Source organism: Artemia franciscana, chromosome 14 (genome assembly GCF_032884065.1).
Source record: "Artemia franciscana chromosome 14, ASM3288406v1, whole genome shotgun sequence".
Lineage (NCBI taxonomy): Eukaryota > Metazoa > Arthropoda > Branchiopoda > Anostraca > Artemiidae > Artemia > Artemia franciscana.
In genome coordinates, this window is record NC_088876.1 from 40,400,466 (window position 1) to 40,420,216 (window position 19,751).

At 35.8% G+C, this 19,751-nt stretch overlaps 1 protein-coding gene across 2 annotated transcripts in view; it reads right to left on the reverse strand.

Annotated features, from left to right (window-relative positions):
- The window catches only part of LOC136035711 (F-box/LRR-repeat protein fbxl-1-like), a 100,788-nt gene that overhangs the window by 18,775 nt on the left and 62,262 nt on the right, over positions 1-19,751 (reverse strand). Inside the window, exons 1-2 of one of the 2 annotated variants that reach the window (XM_065717662.1) lie at positions 11,634-11,750; positions 636-833 (exon numbers count right to left, since the gene is read on the reverse strand). The exons of the other annotated variant lie outside the window; for it this stretch is intronic. Coding sequence (XP_065573734.1) covers positions 636-833; positions 11,634-11,708 — 273 coding nt within the window. The 5' untranslated portion in view covers positions 11,709-11,750. Of the gene's footprint in view, positions 1-635; positions 834-11,633; positions 11,751-19,751 lie in introns of those variants that run through there. 2 annotated transcript variants of the gene reach the window in all.

Below are 19,751 nucleotides of genomic sequence, written 5' to 3' on the forward strand. Positions count from 1 at the left end.
TACACTCTGAATGTTTGTGGTCTGAAGTAAACCACAAACTTTGCTCTTTGAGTTGGACTTCTTCTTCCCTCTTTCTGGAAGAGAAAATTTTAAATTAACTGATATGACTTGCTAAGGCTTTTAAGACGAGGATCTAAATTTGGAAGCATAAAACAGTATTCAAAGTTATTTAAAAGTGCAGAAATAGGGGTTATAAAAATGAATATAAATCAAAGTTAATACGACAGTTGAGAAAATTGTTTGAATATTTACTTTTTCAAAGTATAGAATAGAACAGTTAATAATTTGAACCCTCAATAATTTTCTTGTTATTTGCATATTTTCCATATCAATTTTACTGTAAAACTCGAAGTTTTCCAATGAATTTGATTTTTAGACTGCAGTCTTCTAGAGCTAGTGGTCTCAATTAGTAGAGGGGATGTACCCACCCCTCTTAATTTCAAAAACCATCTTTTTTGGACGGTTTACTAAAAAAAAACTGTACATACTGTAAAACAGCATATTGTCTTGGGTTTCTGTCGTGAACCAGTTCTAGAGTTTAGGAGAGAAGGATATTTGGCCAATCCTTAAAGGTGATTACTCCACTATTGTCCTGTGTTATATGTCCAGTAAAAATTTCAATTAAAGTACTATACCTCAATTGTAATCCTTTTGCAGCGACTAGGATATCTTGATAAAGCAGCTAGAGCCTGACTATGTTTTCGGTGGATTACAAATTCCAAGTTGTGATGAATCTTACTGTTGTTGATAAATGCTGCATACCAGCTTCTACAAGTCTGACTGGCGGCTTCGACATCTCTGAAGTTTAGGTATTCATAGAATGTGCATATAACCTAGAACGGTATAAACTAGACCAAAGAACTTGGATGCAATGTGCGCCTTCCTTTTTTGTGTTGAATTAATGTTGACAATTAGCCCTCAGAAAGGTGAATGATCTATGCCACCTACCACTTATATTTGAAAACGTCACATATTTTAATCATATATTATACACACTAATTAGCAATAACACGACAAGTGGTGTTATTACTTGCAGTACATTCTTTCTGTTTTAAGTACTTTTACAGTAAAGACCTATTTAAATTTTGGATGTTTTCTTTTTATTTATTTTTCCCTTTGCCCAATTCATCTGGAAAAGGTGATCCTAGAAACATCAAAGAGGGCATTTTATTGCTAATTTTGATAGGATAAAAAGATAGAGTTCTATCTTGGGTCTCTGCTTGGCTTGAAATTTAAAGGGCATTTTTTACATTTGCTTGCAATGAATACCCAAAAATCCTTCAGTCAAGGGTATCCACCATTCAGCAGGATCAAAGAAACAGCAAGGGAGATCAAGCTGAAACTTTAGTGAGGTGTTGAGGAGTCAAGTCAACCTCAAATTTTGGTTTAGAAAAAAGGCTATGACTAAATATACATCATTTATCTAAACATTTATGTTTAGATAAACATTTATCATAACTATTGAAATCATTTTCTTTATCATAATAGTTATAACAGCAATTATATCAATGTACTGCTACTGACATCTTAATTTAAAGAGACATCTTAGGTATTTATTTTTTACAATCGACACCAGCTTTGTATTTAATGTGGACACTTAGATCTCCATCTCAAAAATAAATAAATGATACGGGTGTTCAAAAGCGGAGAGGGCAGTCAATCAGTAATAATAAAAATTGTCATTTTAACTTTGAGACTCAAGAAATTTGTATTTCAAAAGTACATACTTCACCCCAGGTGAACAGACTTTCAATAGAGAGACATAGAGGATTTGACATGAAAGATATAATTTACTAAAAGATTTTCAATGAACATTCATTTTCATATTAAAACAAAATCAGCTGCGGAAATCAGAAGGAAAAGAATTCAAGCATAATTCAATTTTTGTTGCTCATCCATCCCTTTGATAGCTTTTCTTTAATATCTACCCAACACAAATCTAAAAATGTAAATGAAAATATATTTCTTTCATATAAATCAATCAATACTTTGTTTCCTTTTTTTGGAGGGGGGGGGGGTTACCCCACTCCGACAGATTCCTTTCAAACTGGTACTTAAGTTTTTTAGATATAACAACCATTGTGGGTAGGAGCTTTCACAGAAACACATAACCTAGCATACATATTTTCAAACTTCAATACACCACAACTGAACAATCAAGACTTCTGGTAGTAATGGCTTCAAAGGGTTTCTTCTGTTGCTTGATTTATGTTCTGTTACTTCTTTATTTCCTGCTTTGCCTATACCATGCTTTGCATACAGAATGCTTGAGCTGTGCTTATACCTTGTTTATTTTATAATTAGCCTGGGTCAGCAACTTCAGAAAAAGATGAGAAAGTATTCCTGTACCTCATCAATCAGGACAATAAGAAAGACAAAGCCATTGTTACTCTCACAGTAAACAATCAGCTTCCAGTTGGCTTCAAACTGGATACAGGGGCTCAAGCTAATATCATTCCCACATCAGTCTTTGATCAGCTTAACCCAAAACCCAAACTCTAGTCAACTAACCAAAGACTCACTAGCTACTGTGGTGCCAAGATACCAGTTCTTGGAACCTATCACCTAAAATGTGGCCACAAAACTGGCTCGACTGCAATGCATAAATTCTATATTGTTGACTCATGATCTGCTCCCATCACTGGCTACCAATCTAGCATCAGTTTGGACTTAATTAAGCTGATCCTCAACGTGAACTCAGGTGAACCCCAGACGTGTATACAAGATCAGTGCGAAAAAGTCTTTGATGGAATCAGTCGACTGGAAGGCGAGTGCAATATTCATCTGAAGGATGGGTCAACACTTAATGCCTACCCTGCTAGAAGAGGACCAGAACCATTAAAGAATAAACTCTTACAGGAGCTAATAAAGATGGAGAAGGATGGAATAATAGAAAAAGTAAATGAACCAACTGAGTGGGTTAACTCAATGGTCATGGTGGAAAAAAGGGGAAGCTTTCAGTTGTGCATAGATCCTGTTGACTTAAATAAATGCATTAAGTGCCCATACTACCCTGGAGGATGCAACCTCGAAACTTTATGGTGCAACCGTGTTTAGCTAACTGGATGCACAGTCTGGGTACTGGTTGCTTGTACTGACCCAAAGCACATATTACACAATGACATTCAGCACCATATATGGCAGGTTTTGGAGAATGCCTTTTGGGATCATATCAGCCCCGGATGAGTTCCAGAGACAAAGGAGGAAACATTTGAAGGGCTAGAAGAATTTGTCATTATAATTGATGATATTCTGGTATTTGGTAGAAATGCGGAAGAGCATGATGAGAGGCTGAAAGCACTCCTGGAGTAAGCCCTGTAAAAGGGGGTGAAATTTAACAGAGACAAATGCCAGTTTGGTGCTAGCAATGTTTGCAACTTTGGACACATCACTGGAGCAAAAGGCATAAAGCCAGATCCAGAAAAACGAAAGCCATTCATCAAATGCCCAGTCCCCGAACACGCAAAGAGCTCCTCACTCTCTAAGGTATACTGAACTACCTGGCAAAACACATACTAAATCTGTCTACCCAAAACAAGGGTCTCCATAATGTCATCAAACAAGACACACTCTCTCAGGGCCCAGAAAAGAATTCAGTCTTGTCAGATTTTAAGCACCCCATTCTCTCAAATACATCATTCATCAACTACACAAGTACAGATGTAGAATTCAAAGTTGATTCCTTGGGCTGTAGTTTGGGAGCCAATCTCTGCTTTGCTGGGGAAGTGGTAGCATAAGAATCTTGGGTACTGAATAAAACAGAACAAAAATACTCACAACTTGAAAAGGAGCTGCATGTGGTTGTCTATGGCGGTAACATTTTCAACACTATTTGTATGGAAGATGTGTTAAAGTCATAATAGATCATCAGCCACTGGAGACAATAGTTGCCAAGCCAGTCCATAAAGCCCCTCCTCAAGTCCAAACTCATGCTGCAGCTTCAGTCTTACAATCTCCACTTGCAGTTTTGACCTCAATCAGAAACTCCTGTGGCTGATGGTCTATCCAGACTGCACTTACCCAACACAGATGACAAACTACAGAAGGAACTTCATATTTATGTGCACCAAATCTGCAAACACTTACCTGTGAGTGATATTAAGTTAGCAGCAATCAAGGAGGAAAACAACAAAGACCCCTAAGAGAAGGATTCCTCAAGGCTAAAGAAAATGGATGGCCAAGCTGCAGGAAAAGGTGCCAGTCAAATATTGTCATGTTTTGGAGCATCCAGCATAAACACAACAGCAAATGGCATCATCTTTAAAGGATGCCAGTCAAATATTGTCATGTTTTGGAGCATCCAGCATAAACACTACAGCAAATGGCATCATCTTTAAAGGAGATACTTGTGATGCCCCAAGCTTTAAAACCTGAGATCCAGACGCAACTACATGCTGCCCACCTTGGAGTGGATACAACCAAGCAATGGGCATACATACTTGTCTCCTGCCAAAGTATGAATGGAGACATTAAGCAGAATGTCTGGAACTGCAGATATTTTTTCCAAAAACATGCCTTATAGACAAAAAGAGGCCTTGATTAACCATTCTGTCCCACCTCTGACATAGCAAAAGGTTGCATCTAATCACTTCAGGTGAAATGGAACTGATTTTTGATCACTGTAGATTATCACAGTCAATTTTTCGAAGTTGATAAACAGAATACCCTCATGTCAAAGGCAGTGATTACCAAACTGAAAACCCTCTTTGCTCAGTATGGAATGTCAGTGGTATTCATATCTGATGATGGCAGACAGGATTCTTCAACAGAATTCCAGGGATTTGCAAAGGCATGGGGATTCAGGCAGCTCAAATCAAGTTAAATCTATCCACAATCCAACAGACTAATCAAGAAATCAGCGCAGACAGCCAAGAGCCTGGTGATCAAGACATCCAAAAATGATGACAACCCCTACCAAGGACTCTTAGAGTACAAGAACACTCCTGTAGATGGCCTAACTGCACCAGCTCAACTCCTAATGAGCCACCAGCTCAACTCCTGATGAGCCACCAGCTAACAAACAATCCTACCATGCACAACCAAACATCAACAAAAGAAAGTAGTCTCAGAAAAGGAATTTCTGAACTTGCATGCAAAGAGGAAGCAGCAGTAGAAGTCTCACTATGACAGATCAGCTAAACCCCTTTCTCCACTTTCTGTAGATGATTTAGTACATGTTCAAGCATCTGCACAAAGCATCTGGAGTCCAGCAACCATCATTGCCTGTTCAGAGATGCTGCAATCATATATTGTGGAGACAGAGGATGGGTTGGTGATAAGAAGGAACAGGAAGCACCTATCAGACCTTCCACAATGCTGTCCTGAATATCAACAAAGAAGGGCTGCATCAGTTTTGCCAAACCAGCAATTGCCCAATATACAAACTGTCAGAGATTAAACATCCCCAGCAGAGTCACAGCACAAATGTTACAGCCCACCCTCACCTTTCACACGATTTTTACCAGCTGTACCGCATGTGGAGGTAAAACCCACTGGAGGTTCTGGGATGCCAGATAAGCATATGGTGGTGAGGCCTAGTACCAGCTCCAGTACCACCACTGTCAGTTTACATCAACCACTCCAAACCAGGTCTGTAAGAGCTGTCAACCCACCTAAAAGGCTCAATCTGTAAATAGTGACAGTATGGGAGGAAGAAGAGACTAGTTAATGAATATGTATGAAGCAAGCCTAGCACCTTCTTACATGTACCAATCTGAAGGTAGTTATAAAAGTGTGCAAGCCTGCTCACAGTGGATGAGTTGGAGTGAGTGTTAATGTAAGAGGAAGTGCAGGCAGCTTAAATGACAAAAGAAGGAAGATATCGCATTCTGCAATGCTTGTGCTTAATTCTCCGTTGTGCATATACCATGCTTTGCTTACGTAATGATTGTGCTGTGCTCATATGATGCTTTATTTTAAAGGTAGCCAGGTGCATAAACCGAATTAATATAAAAATTGCAGTAATGGCATCAAAGGGATTCTTCTGTTGCTTGATTTCCATTATATTACTTCTTTGCCAATGAGAAAAAAGTGAAAATCACATGAGAAATATAGTTTTGGCTATGTATTTCATCAATAGGAGGGGGAAGGGGTATGCGGTAAAGAAATGTGAAGCACTTTCACATAATATGTGAAATATATATATTTCATATTAGGAATAATATTAGTATTTTAGATTTTTTGTTGTTGTGGTTTTCACATTTCGAAAGCAAATACCATGAATCAATATAACTAGATTTGCAGCTAGCAATGCTTGTCGAAATCTATATTTGGTAAAACTTTCTTGCTTTTCTTGGAGTGAAGTTAATTAAGGAGAAGGAAACTGAAGAATAAATCGAGGGTTGTAGGTGTATCCTGAGAAATTATTGCCAAGCTATTATTCTTAGTTCTTGGGCTGGTTGACAGCATCATTGGGATGTGTTAGTAGCAGCATGAAATCTGACAAAAAGACTAAATCATTGGATATGTTGCTAAACAATCCTGTTTCAACAAACAGTATTACAGCTTTCAAAACAGCTTTGGTTAAAACCTCTTTACAAAAGGCAAACTAGAATATATATATGATCTTAGAATGATATTCTTTACTTAGTACCTTTTAAGGGAACTGCTAAGAGTACTTTCTTGCTAATTGTGATGTATCTGTTTGTTTTTGTTATGTTATAAGATTATGAAATTTATTCTTTACAGTTCCAATCAACAGTCAGATTTTCAGTTTCTGTTTACTTTGTTTACTATTTCTTTTATTAATTGCATATTTTTATACTTTTCTAAGAAGTGCTATTGTTCTTTGTCATGAGACAGGTCTAAGGGAATATAGCACTACCAGGTCTATGGGAATGTAGCTAGAAAGGGCTTTGTTGCTCAGAACAAAATAGACCTATAGGCAGGGCTGTTCAAAGCGTAAGGGGGAACTGGGTCAGCTGTCCTTAATGCTGCTGCTGAGGGGGCTGTCCTTTTTTTTTTTTTTTTTTTTTGTATATATTTAAATTGGGAGGGAGTTGTTGTAATTAATTTTGCCCAGCACACCACCAACCCTAGGAACAGCTCTGCCTATGAGAATGTTAGCATTTCCAGTTTTGTTTCTCTAGTTTTCAATCATTTTCTGTAACAAGAATTATGTATTTACTTACTGTTTACAATAAAAAAATAAAACCATAAGGTTTTTAATCTATCCTCCTTTCCATAGAAGTCATTTTGGACATTTGCAGTCCTAATAACATATGCTTGTTGTCTGCTCTGTTGGTTGATAAAACCAACAACTTTGTTCTTACATAAAACTAATTATTCTGTGTAGACTCAAGATATCCATTTTCACCTGAGCAATCATACGTAAGTTTGGGTTGAAAAAAACAATATCTTAATAGTGTCAATAATGCAAATAATAATAAAAAATAATATAATCTAATTGACTCAAAGATGCTGCATATTATCAACTAAAAATGTATTTTCTTTTTAGTTTGATTGACTATATGCCTACATTGTATGGCTATATATGATATTGCACCATCAGGAAAATGACAATAAAATTATCAAAAATTAAATCTTTCCTTTTTGTTTGTCTCCTTCAAGAGAGCATCTGAGCAGAAAATGATCTCTTTTCCCAGGATGCTCTCTTTTATAAGGGAATTCTATAGGCTGACTACCTTATTGGAGAATTTGTTTTGTAACCTGGTAATAGTGTGCTTTCAGTAGAGTAACTTGACAACTTCATACTTTTATCATACCTCTTCTGAGCAAAAAACCTATTTCTTCAGGTTTCACTTTTGTAGCCTAAATATAAGCCTCAAAAGGTAAGTTTAGTTTTTAGATAGTGATGAATAGTTAAAGAATTGGTTAAAGGCTAATAAGGGTAATATACCCAACAGTCAGCTAGCTAATCTTCTCTTTACTAGCTAAATCATAGCTTAATAATTACACTTAGAAAGTGGATTTTTCTACCATTAGAGGTGGAAAAAAAAATTAAGTATGTGATTAGCTTGAATATTGTATCAACACAAAAGCCTAATCTTGGGTGCACATTTAAATCTAGAAACAAATATTTGAAAACATAATCTAATCTTTGACACAGGATCCTACAATTAGAACAACATACCCTAATGACAGACACAATTGACATTGATGCACTTTATCTAAGACAAGTGCTGTGAAACACAATAATTAGTACAGTATTAATATAAACTAGAGTGTAGAGCTAACTTTTGTCAAGTTTTGTCACAAGCTGTCTAAACTGGAAACTATGCTGCAAAGCAACATAGTTTCTATACTCTAATTATACATATGAATGCTTATAAATCTAGCAGCACATCCATTTCTGGTTGACCCTCCTCCTCCATGGGGCAAACTAAAAATGTATTTAGTGGGCTTTCTTACAGGTAATATCACCTATAGAGCAAATTGTATTAGTCCATGAGCCCTGTAGGCTGCAGGGCAATGTTTGTATTTTATATTTATTTAATAAGCCTTGTTTGAAGTTTGGGTAAAGTTATGATAGTTCATATAACTGGCCAACCAATAAACTGAATATACCACTTTTTGACTTTTTTATGTTCTTTATGAATATAATAATTGCTTATACTGCAAATTCAAATTTAAGCATTTTTGAACTCTTAAAAATGACAAATTTTCCATTAAAGTAGCCTATGAGTTATCACTCATTTTCTACAAAACAAAAATGTATTTTCTGATGCAATAATACTTTTCTGAAAAATACTACTACATTTTCTCAGTGCTAAAATTATTTATAATAGGGTTAGTTTTGGTTAGGTTAAAAAGTGCTTAAATTAGAATTTACAGTAGAAGCGATTTTTATATTTGTAAAAAAACATAAAAAAAGGCTTTGAGTGGTATGTTCACTTAATTGGTAGGTCAGTTATATGAACTATCATAATTTTACTGAGGTTTATTAATATTTTTTTGATTTTATCACTTTGAATATAGACCTTGACAGAAAATACCACAATTAGGCCTACAATCAATCAATCAATCAATCAATCAATTTATTGATACAAAAAGAAAAAACTATTACAAAAGTAAAGTGGTTACTAGGCCCAAGAAGCTTTGCTTGTAATGGACCACAGAGAACAAGAATAAAACACTATTATAAAATACATACATACATACAAAAAAAAAAAAAAAAAAAAAAAAAAAAAAAAAAAAAAAAAAAAACACTGGAACAAGACAAGGACATTGAATAGATAGGATATTTAACAGATAGAAGATTTAGAAGGAGATTTAACATATAGCTGAAAATGATTTTAAAAGAAGAGAAGAGACATACAAATTAGGAAAGGATTAATAAAGAGAGAAAAATTATTGAATTGGAAATACCCGACGAAATAATGCCTTTGCAGAAAGAAAAAGAGGGACATCCGAAGGGATGGAGTTCCATAATAGAATTGATTGATATACTGGAGACCTCTGGCCTGCTGTAGAAGATCGTTTTGGTAAAATAAATCGTCGAGGAGAATTACGTAAAGAAGAAAAGTACCTACCTGAGCCTGTCCGTGAGAAAAACTGCTGTAGGGGCGGTGGGAGAGTACCTAGAAAAGCAGAATGCGCAAAATAAAGAGTACTTTTACCTATAATATGATCCAGCGGAGCTATTCCAGTATCATTATAAAGATCAGAGGAAGGGTAAAGCCGAGGGAGAAGAAAAGTAGCCTTCACTGCCCTATTTTGGGCTCTTTGAAGTGAGCAGAGAAGAGATTTATTAGTATTACCCCAGACAGAGCAGCAATAAGAAAGGTAAGGATAAATAAAAGCATAATAAAGAGAAACCATAATATCAGGAGGAAGAAATGAGTTAATCCGGTGCAACATTGAAGATTGGCGGAGGATTAAGGAACGGGTGTGAGTTATATGCGGTTTGAAAGAAAGAAAACAGTCAAGATACACACCAAGAAATTTCACCACAGTAGCTTGTGGTATAATATCATTCCCAAAAGTCAGGGTGATTGGCTCCTGTACGTCTCGCATACGGTAAGGGGTCCTGAAGTTGACAATGGCACTTTTTCGGCTGTTAAGAGCCATACCATTTGACCAGCACCAATCCTCTACTTTATCAAGAAGACTTTGAGCCATAGAAGTGGCAGATGGCAGGTCCACCGCAGCAATGAAAAAGTTACTGTCATCAGCAAAAAGAACAGGGTGAACATGGGGATGAGGACCATCAACAAGATCATTGATGTAAATTAGAAATAAAAGTGGTCCAAGCACAGAGCCTTGTGGGACACCTTTCAATACAGGCAAAGTAGAGGAAGAAGTACAGTTAACCAAAACATACTGAGATCTCTCTGAGAGGTAGGACCTAAACCATTCTAGTGGGACTCCATGTACTCCAAATAAAGATAGTTTAGATAGAAGAACATTGTGGTCAACCATATCAAAGGCCTTTGAAAAGTCAAGAAATAGACCCAAAACACACAAGCCCTTGTCCAGATTAACACGCACAAACTCAGTTGCATCAGAAAGTGCGTGCAAGGTAGAGAATGAGGGACGAAAACCATACTGATGGTTAGTGATGAGAGGATTTCCAGCAGTCGAATTAGTACTAAATACAAATGAAGAGAGTCGACGATACACTACTTTTTCAACAACCTTTGAGATGACGGGAAGAAGAGAAATAGGTCTGTAATTTGAAATTAGAGAAGAATCACCTTTTTTATGCAAGGGTACAATGGTAGCAACTTTAAATAAATGAGGAAAAAAACCAGAAGAAAGAGAGAGGTTAGTTATGTGTGAGATGGGATGAGAAACAAACTGACTGATTTTTTTAAGGACATTATTACTCAAACCAAAACTATCAACTGAACAACTACTTGGAAGTTGAGAAATAATACTAGAAATCTCAGTAGTACTACATGGGGAAAGGAAAAAAGACTTCTCTGTCATAGGAAAACAATTTACTCTACTCGGGGGTGGAATGAGTGGAAACATAAATATGTTTATAATAAGGTTAGTTTAGCTTAAGTTATTCTAGGTCTTCTGGTTTGAAGGTACACAAAAAACATCTTCTAGGTTAAATCCTAAAGTGCTTAAATTTGAAATTGCAATAGAGACAATTATAATATTTGTAAAGAGCATAAAAAAGGCATCAAGTGATATATTCACTATATTGCTAAGCCAATAATAGGCTATGGACAGTCATATAGGCCCTATTTACCTTGAAATTATGAAATACAACATTCTACATTAATTTTCAATTAGCAGTTTCTTTTTCTTTGGCTCTTGTTCTGAAAATCCAAAACCTACTAATTGAGTAGAATTTATTAATGTTTTTTGGAAAATTTAAAAAATGCATTTGCATTAAACCTTATAGGCCTAATCATTAAAACCTTGTAAATTCAGCAGTTTTACAACTATGTACAATTAAGTACAAAACAATGATTTTGTAGGCTACATCATTTAAGCAAAACATCTATTTTGCAAGGTTTCATTTTTGTAAATAACAGATTTATAAATGTCATCAACGGTCAGGACCCTCTAGAGGGAGAGGGAGCGGAGGTAGCCTAGATACTTCAAAATACCTTCCCGGAACCCCTACTTTACCCTGTAGGCCCATCCCTAAAAGTTTCATTTTCCTAGCCTAGCCCCTTTCCAAAATGTCCAAAAGTAGAATTTTCCGTATCTCTAACCTCTTCTGGTAAACAACTCCTAAGTCCTTCCAATCTTTCTTTTTCAATTATTCTAGTTTCCATGCTTTCTTCCATTTTGAAAAAAGGATGTATTCCAGTCAAGGAAGATTAGGGTTTCCCAGGGCTGCCAAACTTTTTGGGACTAAAGTGTCAAATTCAGCAGAAAAGGAACACTTTTAGTGTCCTCCGAGAAAATTAGCCAATATACTTTAAAAGTTGACAAAAAAAGGCTTTAAATGGTTTTCTCGCAACTCCAGAGCCAGATTTGCGTTCTTCTTTTTCAAGTAAAAGCAAAGCGGTTCTTCAAATAAGTAAAGTCCCATTTAAAACCTCAAATCGCTTTATACGCCAAGAAGAAAAAAAAATTTAGTACAATTTCTCTGGTTCTCTCGAACCTTCGGTTGTAATAGTTATTCTTCTTTCGAAAACTCAGTAAAGCCCGACAGTTTTCGTTTTCGTTGTCTTTGGAAAAAAATTAGAACGCGCAGTCTTATTTCAGGAGCTGCAGAAAATTTTGAGTCATTTGTGTTGCGTTTGCGGTTTTACAGGAATGTAAAGAGATGCTGGAGTACAACTAAGATGAATGACAATTGGTGTTGTTTAGTTTATGTGTTTTCAGCCAAAATGTCTACTCTGTACGGCGATAAAACCTGTCCTCACTATGAGCCACCCCAGCCGTCTTGGCCGAAAAACGCCATAACGAAGACAGGGCTTAAAATATTTGTGCCAGCAGACCACAGATACAATGTATGTCGCTGCCGACACGGCTTAATTGCCCTCGCTCCCTTTTTTCCTTCAGTAACATATCAGATCTTCTACAAAATTTTGTCAACCATTTCCCACAGACTGGGGCTTAATCATTTTAAGCCAGATTGGGCAAAGGTGGTATTCCTCTATCTCATGGTAGAGGAGTGGCTTTTTTTGTAAGTGTACCTTCCCAAATCGGATTCTTTCATCTCCTGAAATAGAGAACAACTCAAAAACTGAATTTTTATGGCTCTGGACCAGACCCAAAAATCTCCCAAAAGACATATCTTGCATGATTTTTTGTATTATTTATTACCCTAGCGCTGCTCTTAGTCTTGATCAGGTTGTCAGGTCGCCTACATGCAGTGATAAAACCCTAAACTTGATTTTTACCAAAATTGAAGATTACTATTTTGCCCAAAAAATTGCCCTTCCATTAGGGACAAGTGACCATCTATGAATCTTTTGGACCCCTTTATCATTCTTTGCCCCCTAAACCATTGATCAGTTATTCAAATAGGCCAATTACTGACGAGAAGATTTCCCATTTCAAAGTGAAACTTAGCTCCAAATCCTGGGCCAATATCCTATGTCTTACTAATGGTGATGAAATGACTTCTAAGTTTTTAGCAGAACTCTTCCAGTTATACTGAGACACGTTTCTAGTGAAAAAAGTCAATCGCAAATCCACTTGTAAACCATGGATAGATAAAAAAAAAAATTGTGCCTAATAAATGAATGCGATAAACTCTTTAAGGAAGGATTTTTCCAAGAATCTCGAAAACTTCGAAACATTGTTATTAGTGAAATCTGTAAAGCAAGAAAAGAGCACAGTGCTCACGTGCTCAATAAGTCACTGTATTCTAACCCTAAGAATTTCCACAAATGTATCCAAGATCTCATGGGAAAGGTCTCTTCTAAGTTTCTCTTGCTGGATAGTAATGGCGACCCTGTGACTGCGGACATCATAAATGATTATTTTGCTTCAATTTGTAAAGCTTACCCGCCACTCAAAAATACACCGGCCAACAGTGCAGTGAGTGAAATTCCTGTGATTGAAATACATCAGACTCGGCTTAAACTCGAAAATCTTGATACAAATAAGTCAGTATACCCAGGTGATATCCCTACCAAATTGAGTGTGAAATGTGCCCCTTATTTAAGTGTACCTCGAACTGCAATTTTTAACCAATGTTTTGTAGATGGTATTTTTCCAGTGTGTTTTAAGCGAGCTATTATGTCACCTACACCAAAAAACAAGACCCCAAAAGTTCCCTCTAACTTAAGACCAATATCAAAAACCTCTATTTTCTCTAAAATTTTTGAAAGTTTTATTTACAATTTGCTCTTTGACGATATTCAAGATAAAATTAATCCAAATCAGTTTGGCTTAAGGCCAAATCATAGCACCACCCATTGTTTATGTTATATACTTGACACTGTTTTGCAACATCTTGAGTTAAGTAGTTCCTACGTTGAGGCTGTTTTTGCTGATATTAGCAAAGCCTTTGACAACTTGGATCATCAGACAGTTACTAATAATGCAAGGGCTTTAGGTGTCAGAGATTTTGTTTTACGTATGGTAGCTAGTTTTTTGTTTTGATTCATCAAGTTTTACCTAGATTTCCTGTAGAGCCCCCCAAGGGACTAAATTGTGTCCTTTAGTATTTTTAATACTAAACTTTAACACTTTTAAATTTGCAGATTAATTGACATTACTTAACCTTTGTCAAACCCCCAACACTTTGGGCGTTAAACTTGAATCGCTCATTAACAACTTAAAGAACGACCTTGACAATGTTAAACTCAATCCAAGCATACTGAAAAGCAATTTAATACTATTCTCTTTTTTAAAAAATGTACCCCAAATCAATAATTACCTTGCATTCCAAATTTAAATATGGTTAAGCTGCTTGGATTGCATTTGGACAATGACCTTAAATGGAAATCACACTCTTTTCACTTATTTAAAACAGGCAGTTTCCTCCTTAAATTTTTCTCCCTTCTCAAACGGTTCCCAAATCAATCAAGAACCTTAAAATAATGTATTTTTCTTATATAAGACCTTGTCTTGAATGCGCTTGCCCTGTCTGACACCCTAGGTTAACCAAATCCCAATATTCCAAAATTGAAAGCATTCAAAAAAGAGCTATAAAATCTATACTGGGGACGTCCTATACTACTTACGATGACGGTTTGGCTAGACTTGAACTCACTACATTGGAATCACAACGTCACTTCCTTACCATGAACTTAGGACACAAGTGCCTTAATTCTGACTATCATAGACGTTTTCTTCCCCCCTTCAAAGAAAACCCCCTAATCCTTCCTAGTGCAAGACTTAGTGCTTGTAGAGCTCCAAATACCCAACTTGACTTGTGTCCCCAATTGTTGGCCATGAGGTACAAAAACTCTTTCGTTCCCTATTTTGTTTCACATTTTAATAATTGATATAACTTTGTAACTATGTTTATCCCTTAACATTTATTTTATCATTGTATTTGTTCTGACGTGCTTATGCTTTAATGCAGAATTAAACATTAATGCAGAATTCCTGTACAAGAAATCTGTTCAAATCTTCAGCTTTCATTTTTGAAAAAAAAAAATCAATTTCTAGTGGTTAACCATTTTGGAGAAAAAAACTTCGGCTACATCAATCTGATTTCTGTTATTTGGTTTTCTGATTGGTCAGCAAATAGGTCAGGTTCAGATTCATTCTCTATTTTCTCATCCTTGTCGTCAGCCTTGCAGTACCACCTCAAAAAGTTGTTAAGTAATATTGGCGAAATCTGACACCGATCCACCGATGCAGCGCTACGAGTAACCATCTGCTTTACATGCATGAGGAAATCCACAGTTTTTATTTCCAACCGATTTTGCAAGTTAGTTTTAATGTTTGTTAGTTGAGAAAATTATCTTTCGGCACCAGCACTTAAGTGAGGTAACGCACATAAGTTCAACATAAAGGTTTATAGTTCAAAGAATTTGGGAGTACCGTCAGGATTCTTCCCATCTAACAAGAGCTTCCATAACTAAGATGACTAGGAAACTAGCTCTTCACCACCAGACTTCAGGCTCATTTCTTCTTTGGAATCTGGCAGGCTCAGGCACTGGTTTTCTAGAGTGTCTCTAGCAGACTCTATCTCGCTCTGACTTTTCCCCAGGAGTTTGCTAAATCTGATGGTTCTAATGGACTAATCATTTCAACAGCTCCATTCATGGCAACTTTCGGGTCTAAATGCTCGAGAGCTTGTAATGTCTTATCTTTACGATTAACCCGCTTTCTCATCTGCTTCACCAGTTCGACGTAGAATCCCAAGCAAGTCAGCCTAACTGTTCAACAGCTTTCCCTGATGCTCCTTCTTCATTCACATAAGCTTCTGTGTTGGGACCACACAACACATCTTTCACATCTTTGTAGCTTCGGGGATCAAGAGGCAACGCAAAAGCATCACTTTTGTTCAGGATTTCTAGTTTCATGAAGCATCTCATGATCACTTTCAATGTCGATCTGAAGCTTGTTATCAAAGTGTGGATCATTGTGTCCCCAGACTGGAACTGTATGTTCAATGTATTTACCTTACCAAGCACAGAAAACAGAAAGTACAGATATGCCTTAGTTGTAGGCTCTTTCATGTAGGCTTGAAACTTGGAAGCCTTATCTTTTGAAGCCTTGTCTGCAGAGGGTTCCTTTGACTGTTTCACAAAAAAGGTAACCAGGGATGACCACACTGCATGTGATTGGGTAGGTACAATTTTGCCAATTTGCTTATGAAATGGCTTGGAAGCTTGGTTGGTTTCGATAACAGTCTTCTGTTTCTGCTTTAAACAGTCCACCAGGTTACAGAATGTAAAGCAAAACATTTTTCACTGTTGTTCTTGCATCCTTTCATCACTTTGGGCAAAAAGCACATTTTCTTAGTTAGCACTTGGCACACTAGATGTGATATTCAGTCAATGACAGCATTAAATGTTTACAGTTACCAGAGAATTTTCTTGTGGGTTAGACAGTGCCCATATGGAACAGGTCCACCCTCTCAAATGCATGTGAAACTAAACTGCATGTTTACCAAAAGCTTAATGTCTTAATTCAGAAAATCAACTGAGGTTCACCCTTGTCCAAGAAATGATTAAGCAGCAGCAAATCAGGTTCAGATAGTTTGCTACTAACTACTATCCAGGCCGAACTTCTGCAAACTCCTGTAAACTACAAGTCATAAAACACCCTAAGCTTTTACTTACCAGCAGCAATATGCTTGCTTCAGTTTTTTATCAAAAAAACTTTTTCTAAACTCTCTTGAACAAGTCACATGATTCACCACGTTTGAATTTTTGCGCTTTTGAAAAGAAAACCAGTAAGGATACGATAAAAAAAATCCCTAATACGGAAACGAACCTGAAAAGCACAAATTAAAAGCAGTTGCAGTTAAGAAAAAACTGAAAATAAGTACATATGGTACTGATTTTGAAAAAATGCCAAAAAGTGTCTTTTTTTCAAAAAGTGGCCTTTTTTCACCCAATAGTGGCACGGTGTCACCCAGAGTGAAAAAGTGTCAAAAAAGCACTAAAATTGTCCCTTTGGCAACCCAGGGGTTGCCGCTGGGTAAAAAAATTACTAGAGACTTACAATAAAAATCACTAAACTAGCGTGTAAATCCCTTGATAAATGACTAGAGATTACTATAATTATAATTTTTTTTATTATTGTAATTAATCGATTTTTTGTATTCGTACTATATTTTATACATAAGCATCTACAGTAAGGGGGTAAAATTACTCCCAGGTGTCGAAAAATATCTAGATATATGTTTTGTTTTTTCTCAAGCGAAAATTACCCTTGAAATTTTGAAAAACACCCTTTTGTATTTTTTAAACACAATCCTTGCTTCCTCCTTGTATTTTCCTTATCCCATACCCTTGGCTTTTACCCCGCACACTGAGAATTGGCTATTAGGGATCTAATCAAAATAATTATTTTGCTTTTTAATTTTTTTTTCTTATCGACCCAAAACCACAGTTTTTATCCCAAAAAATATCGAGAATATTTTTCTTTTTTGCTCTATGTGAGGTAGTATAATTATTGAGACACCAGTGACAATTTTGCAAACGGCACTTTTATATTTCCATGAATTAAATGTGCCTCACTCTTCACAAATTTCAATAAGCACAGGTTAGGTTGCTTCTTTAAAAAATGAGGTACTTGTTACTTATATGGAACACACCCAAGAAGTAAAGTTATGTTAATCCTAGTGAAATAAGCCAAATATGATGAAAATATAATTCTTTAGTTTATATACTAATATAATTTGCTCTGTATATTTGCACATTAAGGGGTGTCGAGGTAATTTAATATAACCCAAAATTTAAGCCACCCTCCAAATACGCACATATATAGCCCAAAGAAAACAAGTCCAATGCATTCCGTCACCCATTATTTGTCTTGGTGGCAATGGAACTGGTTTTCATAGATCATATATCATCCTTATTATACTTAGCAAATTACCTTTAGAAAAATTTCATCCCCAAACCTATCCTGAGGGGCAGTATGGGTCATGTTAAATCTAAAGGTATAGTTTTGGAACCTTTAAACTAAGCTTTACAAAAACGGCTATCTGAAACTTTTGATCTAACAACTTTTTAAGGAAAAAAGGACGTGGAAGGGTTGGGGGGGGGTGGCTTATAGCCATCCAATCATTGAGGTCAAATAAAAATGAATTTAAACAAATAAAAGAAATTTTAGTTTCCATTGAAATGAACCCTCTTCCAAAGTTTTAGGACCGTGGGTTCGATTCAATTACGCCTAGGGATTATTTAATCCCTATCTGTATCATGGTTGTAGAGATGGCTGAAACCTAGTGAAGAATCAACTCTGGCACGTATCTGACTTAGTTAGCTACCCTATTCTCGGAAGTTTGTCTCTAACTATTCCAAAAGAGGAAAATCCATATGCTTTTTTTCGTATTTTTATTTTAAAATAAGTTATAGGAAAAAATGAACTCTATCCCATATTAAGTGAAATATTAAAATAAAATGCAATTTTTACAAAAATTAAATCATTATATGTGTGATGATGTGACACACATCCTTCGAAAAAATAATATAATATAGTTTCTTTTCATTTTAATGAAAATTTTAATAAAAAGTCTTAATAAAGAGTTGGTTTTACAACAATTTGGTGGTAAATTTACTAAAACAATCAAAAAAAAAGTAAAAATCTGCTTTTTAGTGGAAGCTAGCGACCTAGTAAGAGAAAATCATGTTTCTTAGCATTAATGGTAAAAATTAAAATAATTATACTATTTTCGGAGGAAAACCCCACTCTTTACTCTCAACCGACTGAAGTAGTCAAACTATGATTGATTTAATCTATCCGGATATATTACAAATCCTATTATAAAATGTACCAAGTCCTATTTTTTTTTCAATAATTTCTTTTTTCATTTAGAAAATTATATTATATGAATAAAAGGTTTTTTATTTTTCAATGATTCCAATTCTCTTTTATTTGCAGATATAGAGGGTGTATTTACATCCATCAATAATTCCTATTTCAAATGTTTCAACAGAAGAAAATCTAATTTAGAAGTGATACTTTACAGAGAAAAAAACACTCATATGAAGACAAAAATTCAACCCCAGCAAATGTTGCTCGGGTGGAAATATAGACCACAGATATTTACCACACTCTAGAGTCTGTATCTGCTATGAATTTACGGTTTGAAGTCAACAGTTTCAAAGGCAGTATATTCGCGTAAATCCAAATCTGGAACATATTAAGAACTGTTGTCAATCACAATTTTGCATTTATGTTAAATAGTTATCTTCTTGAATGATTTATTCGATTAAATCATGAATCTAGGAGCTATACTGAGAAAAATCTCTGAATTTTGATGACATCAGTAGTTTTAGAACAAAAATCACCAGGCAAGATAAACAATCACTAGAAATAGTGATAGATCACTAGGGGGTGGCAACTCTGAGAGAGATTTCTGAGATAGTGAAGATTTCTGAGCTTAAATGAAGATATTGATGTAAAACAAGGTAAAAATCATCCGTTCAGGATTTTGTTCTTTGATCTTTTACCTTATTCAGTGTGCTCACGATATATTGCTCAGGTGTAACTTTATACATAAGAAACTTAGTGTTCTCACCTAACTTATGAAACTCTACAAGCTTCAGGATTTAAAATATCAATTAATTCAATACCTTTGAGCTTAAGGATGGCAAAGCTCACAAAACAGAACCTCTCCTAGAACGCTTCTGGAAACGCGCCAGTCCAAAGGAAAATAATGTCTTTGCAAGGTTCCTCTTCCAAAAACCGGACCAGTTGGAAGGTAAAAGTGTCAAAAAGTACATTACAAGACTTAGACA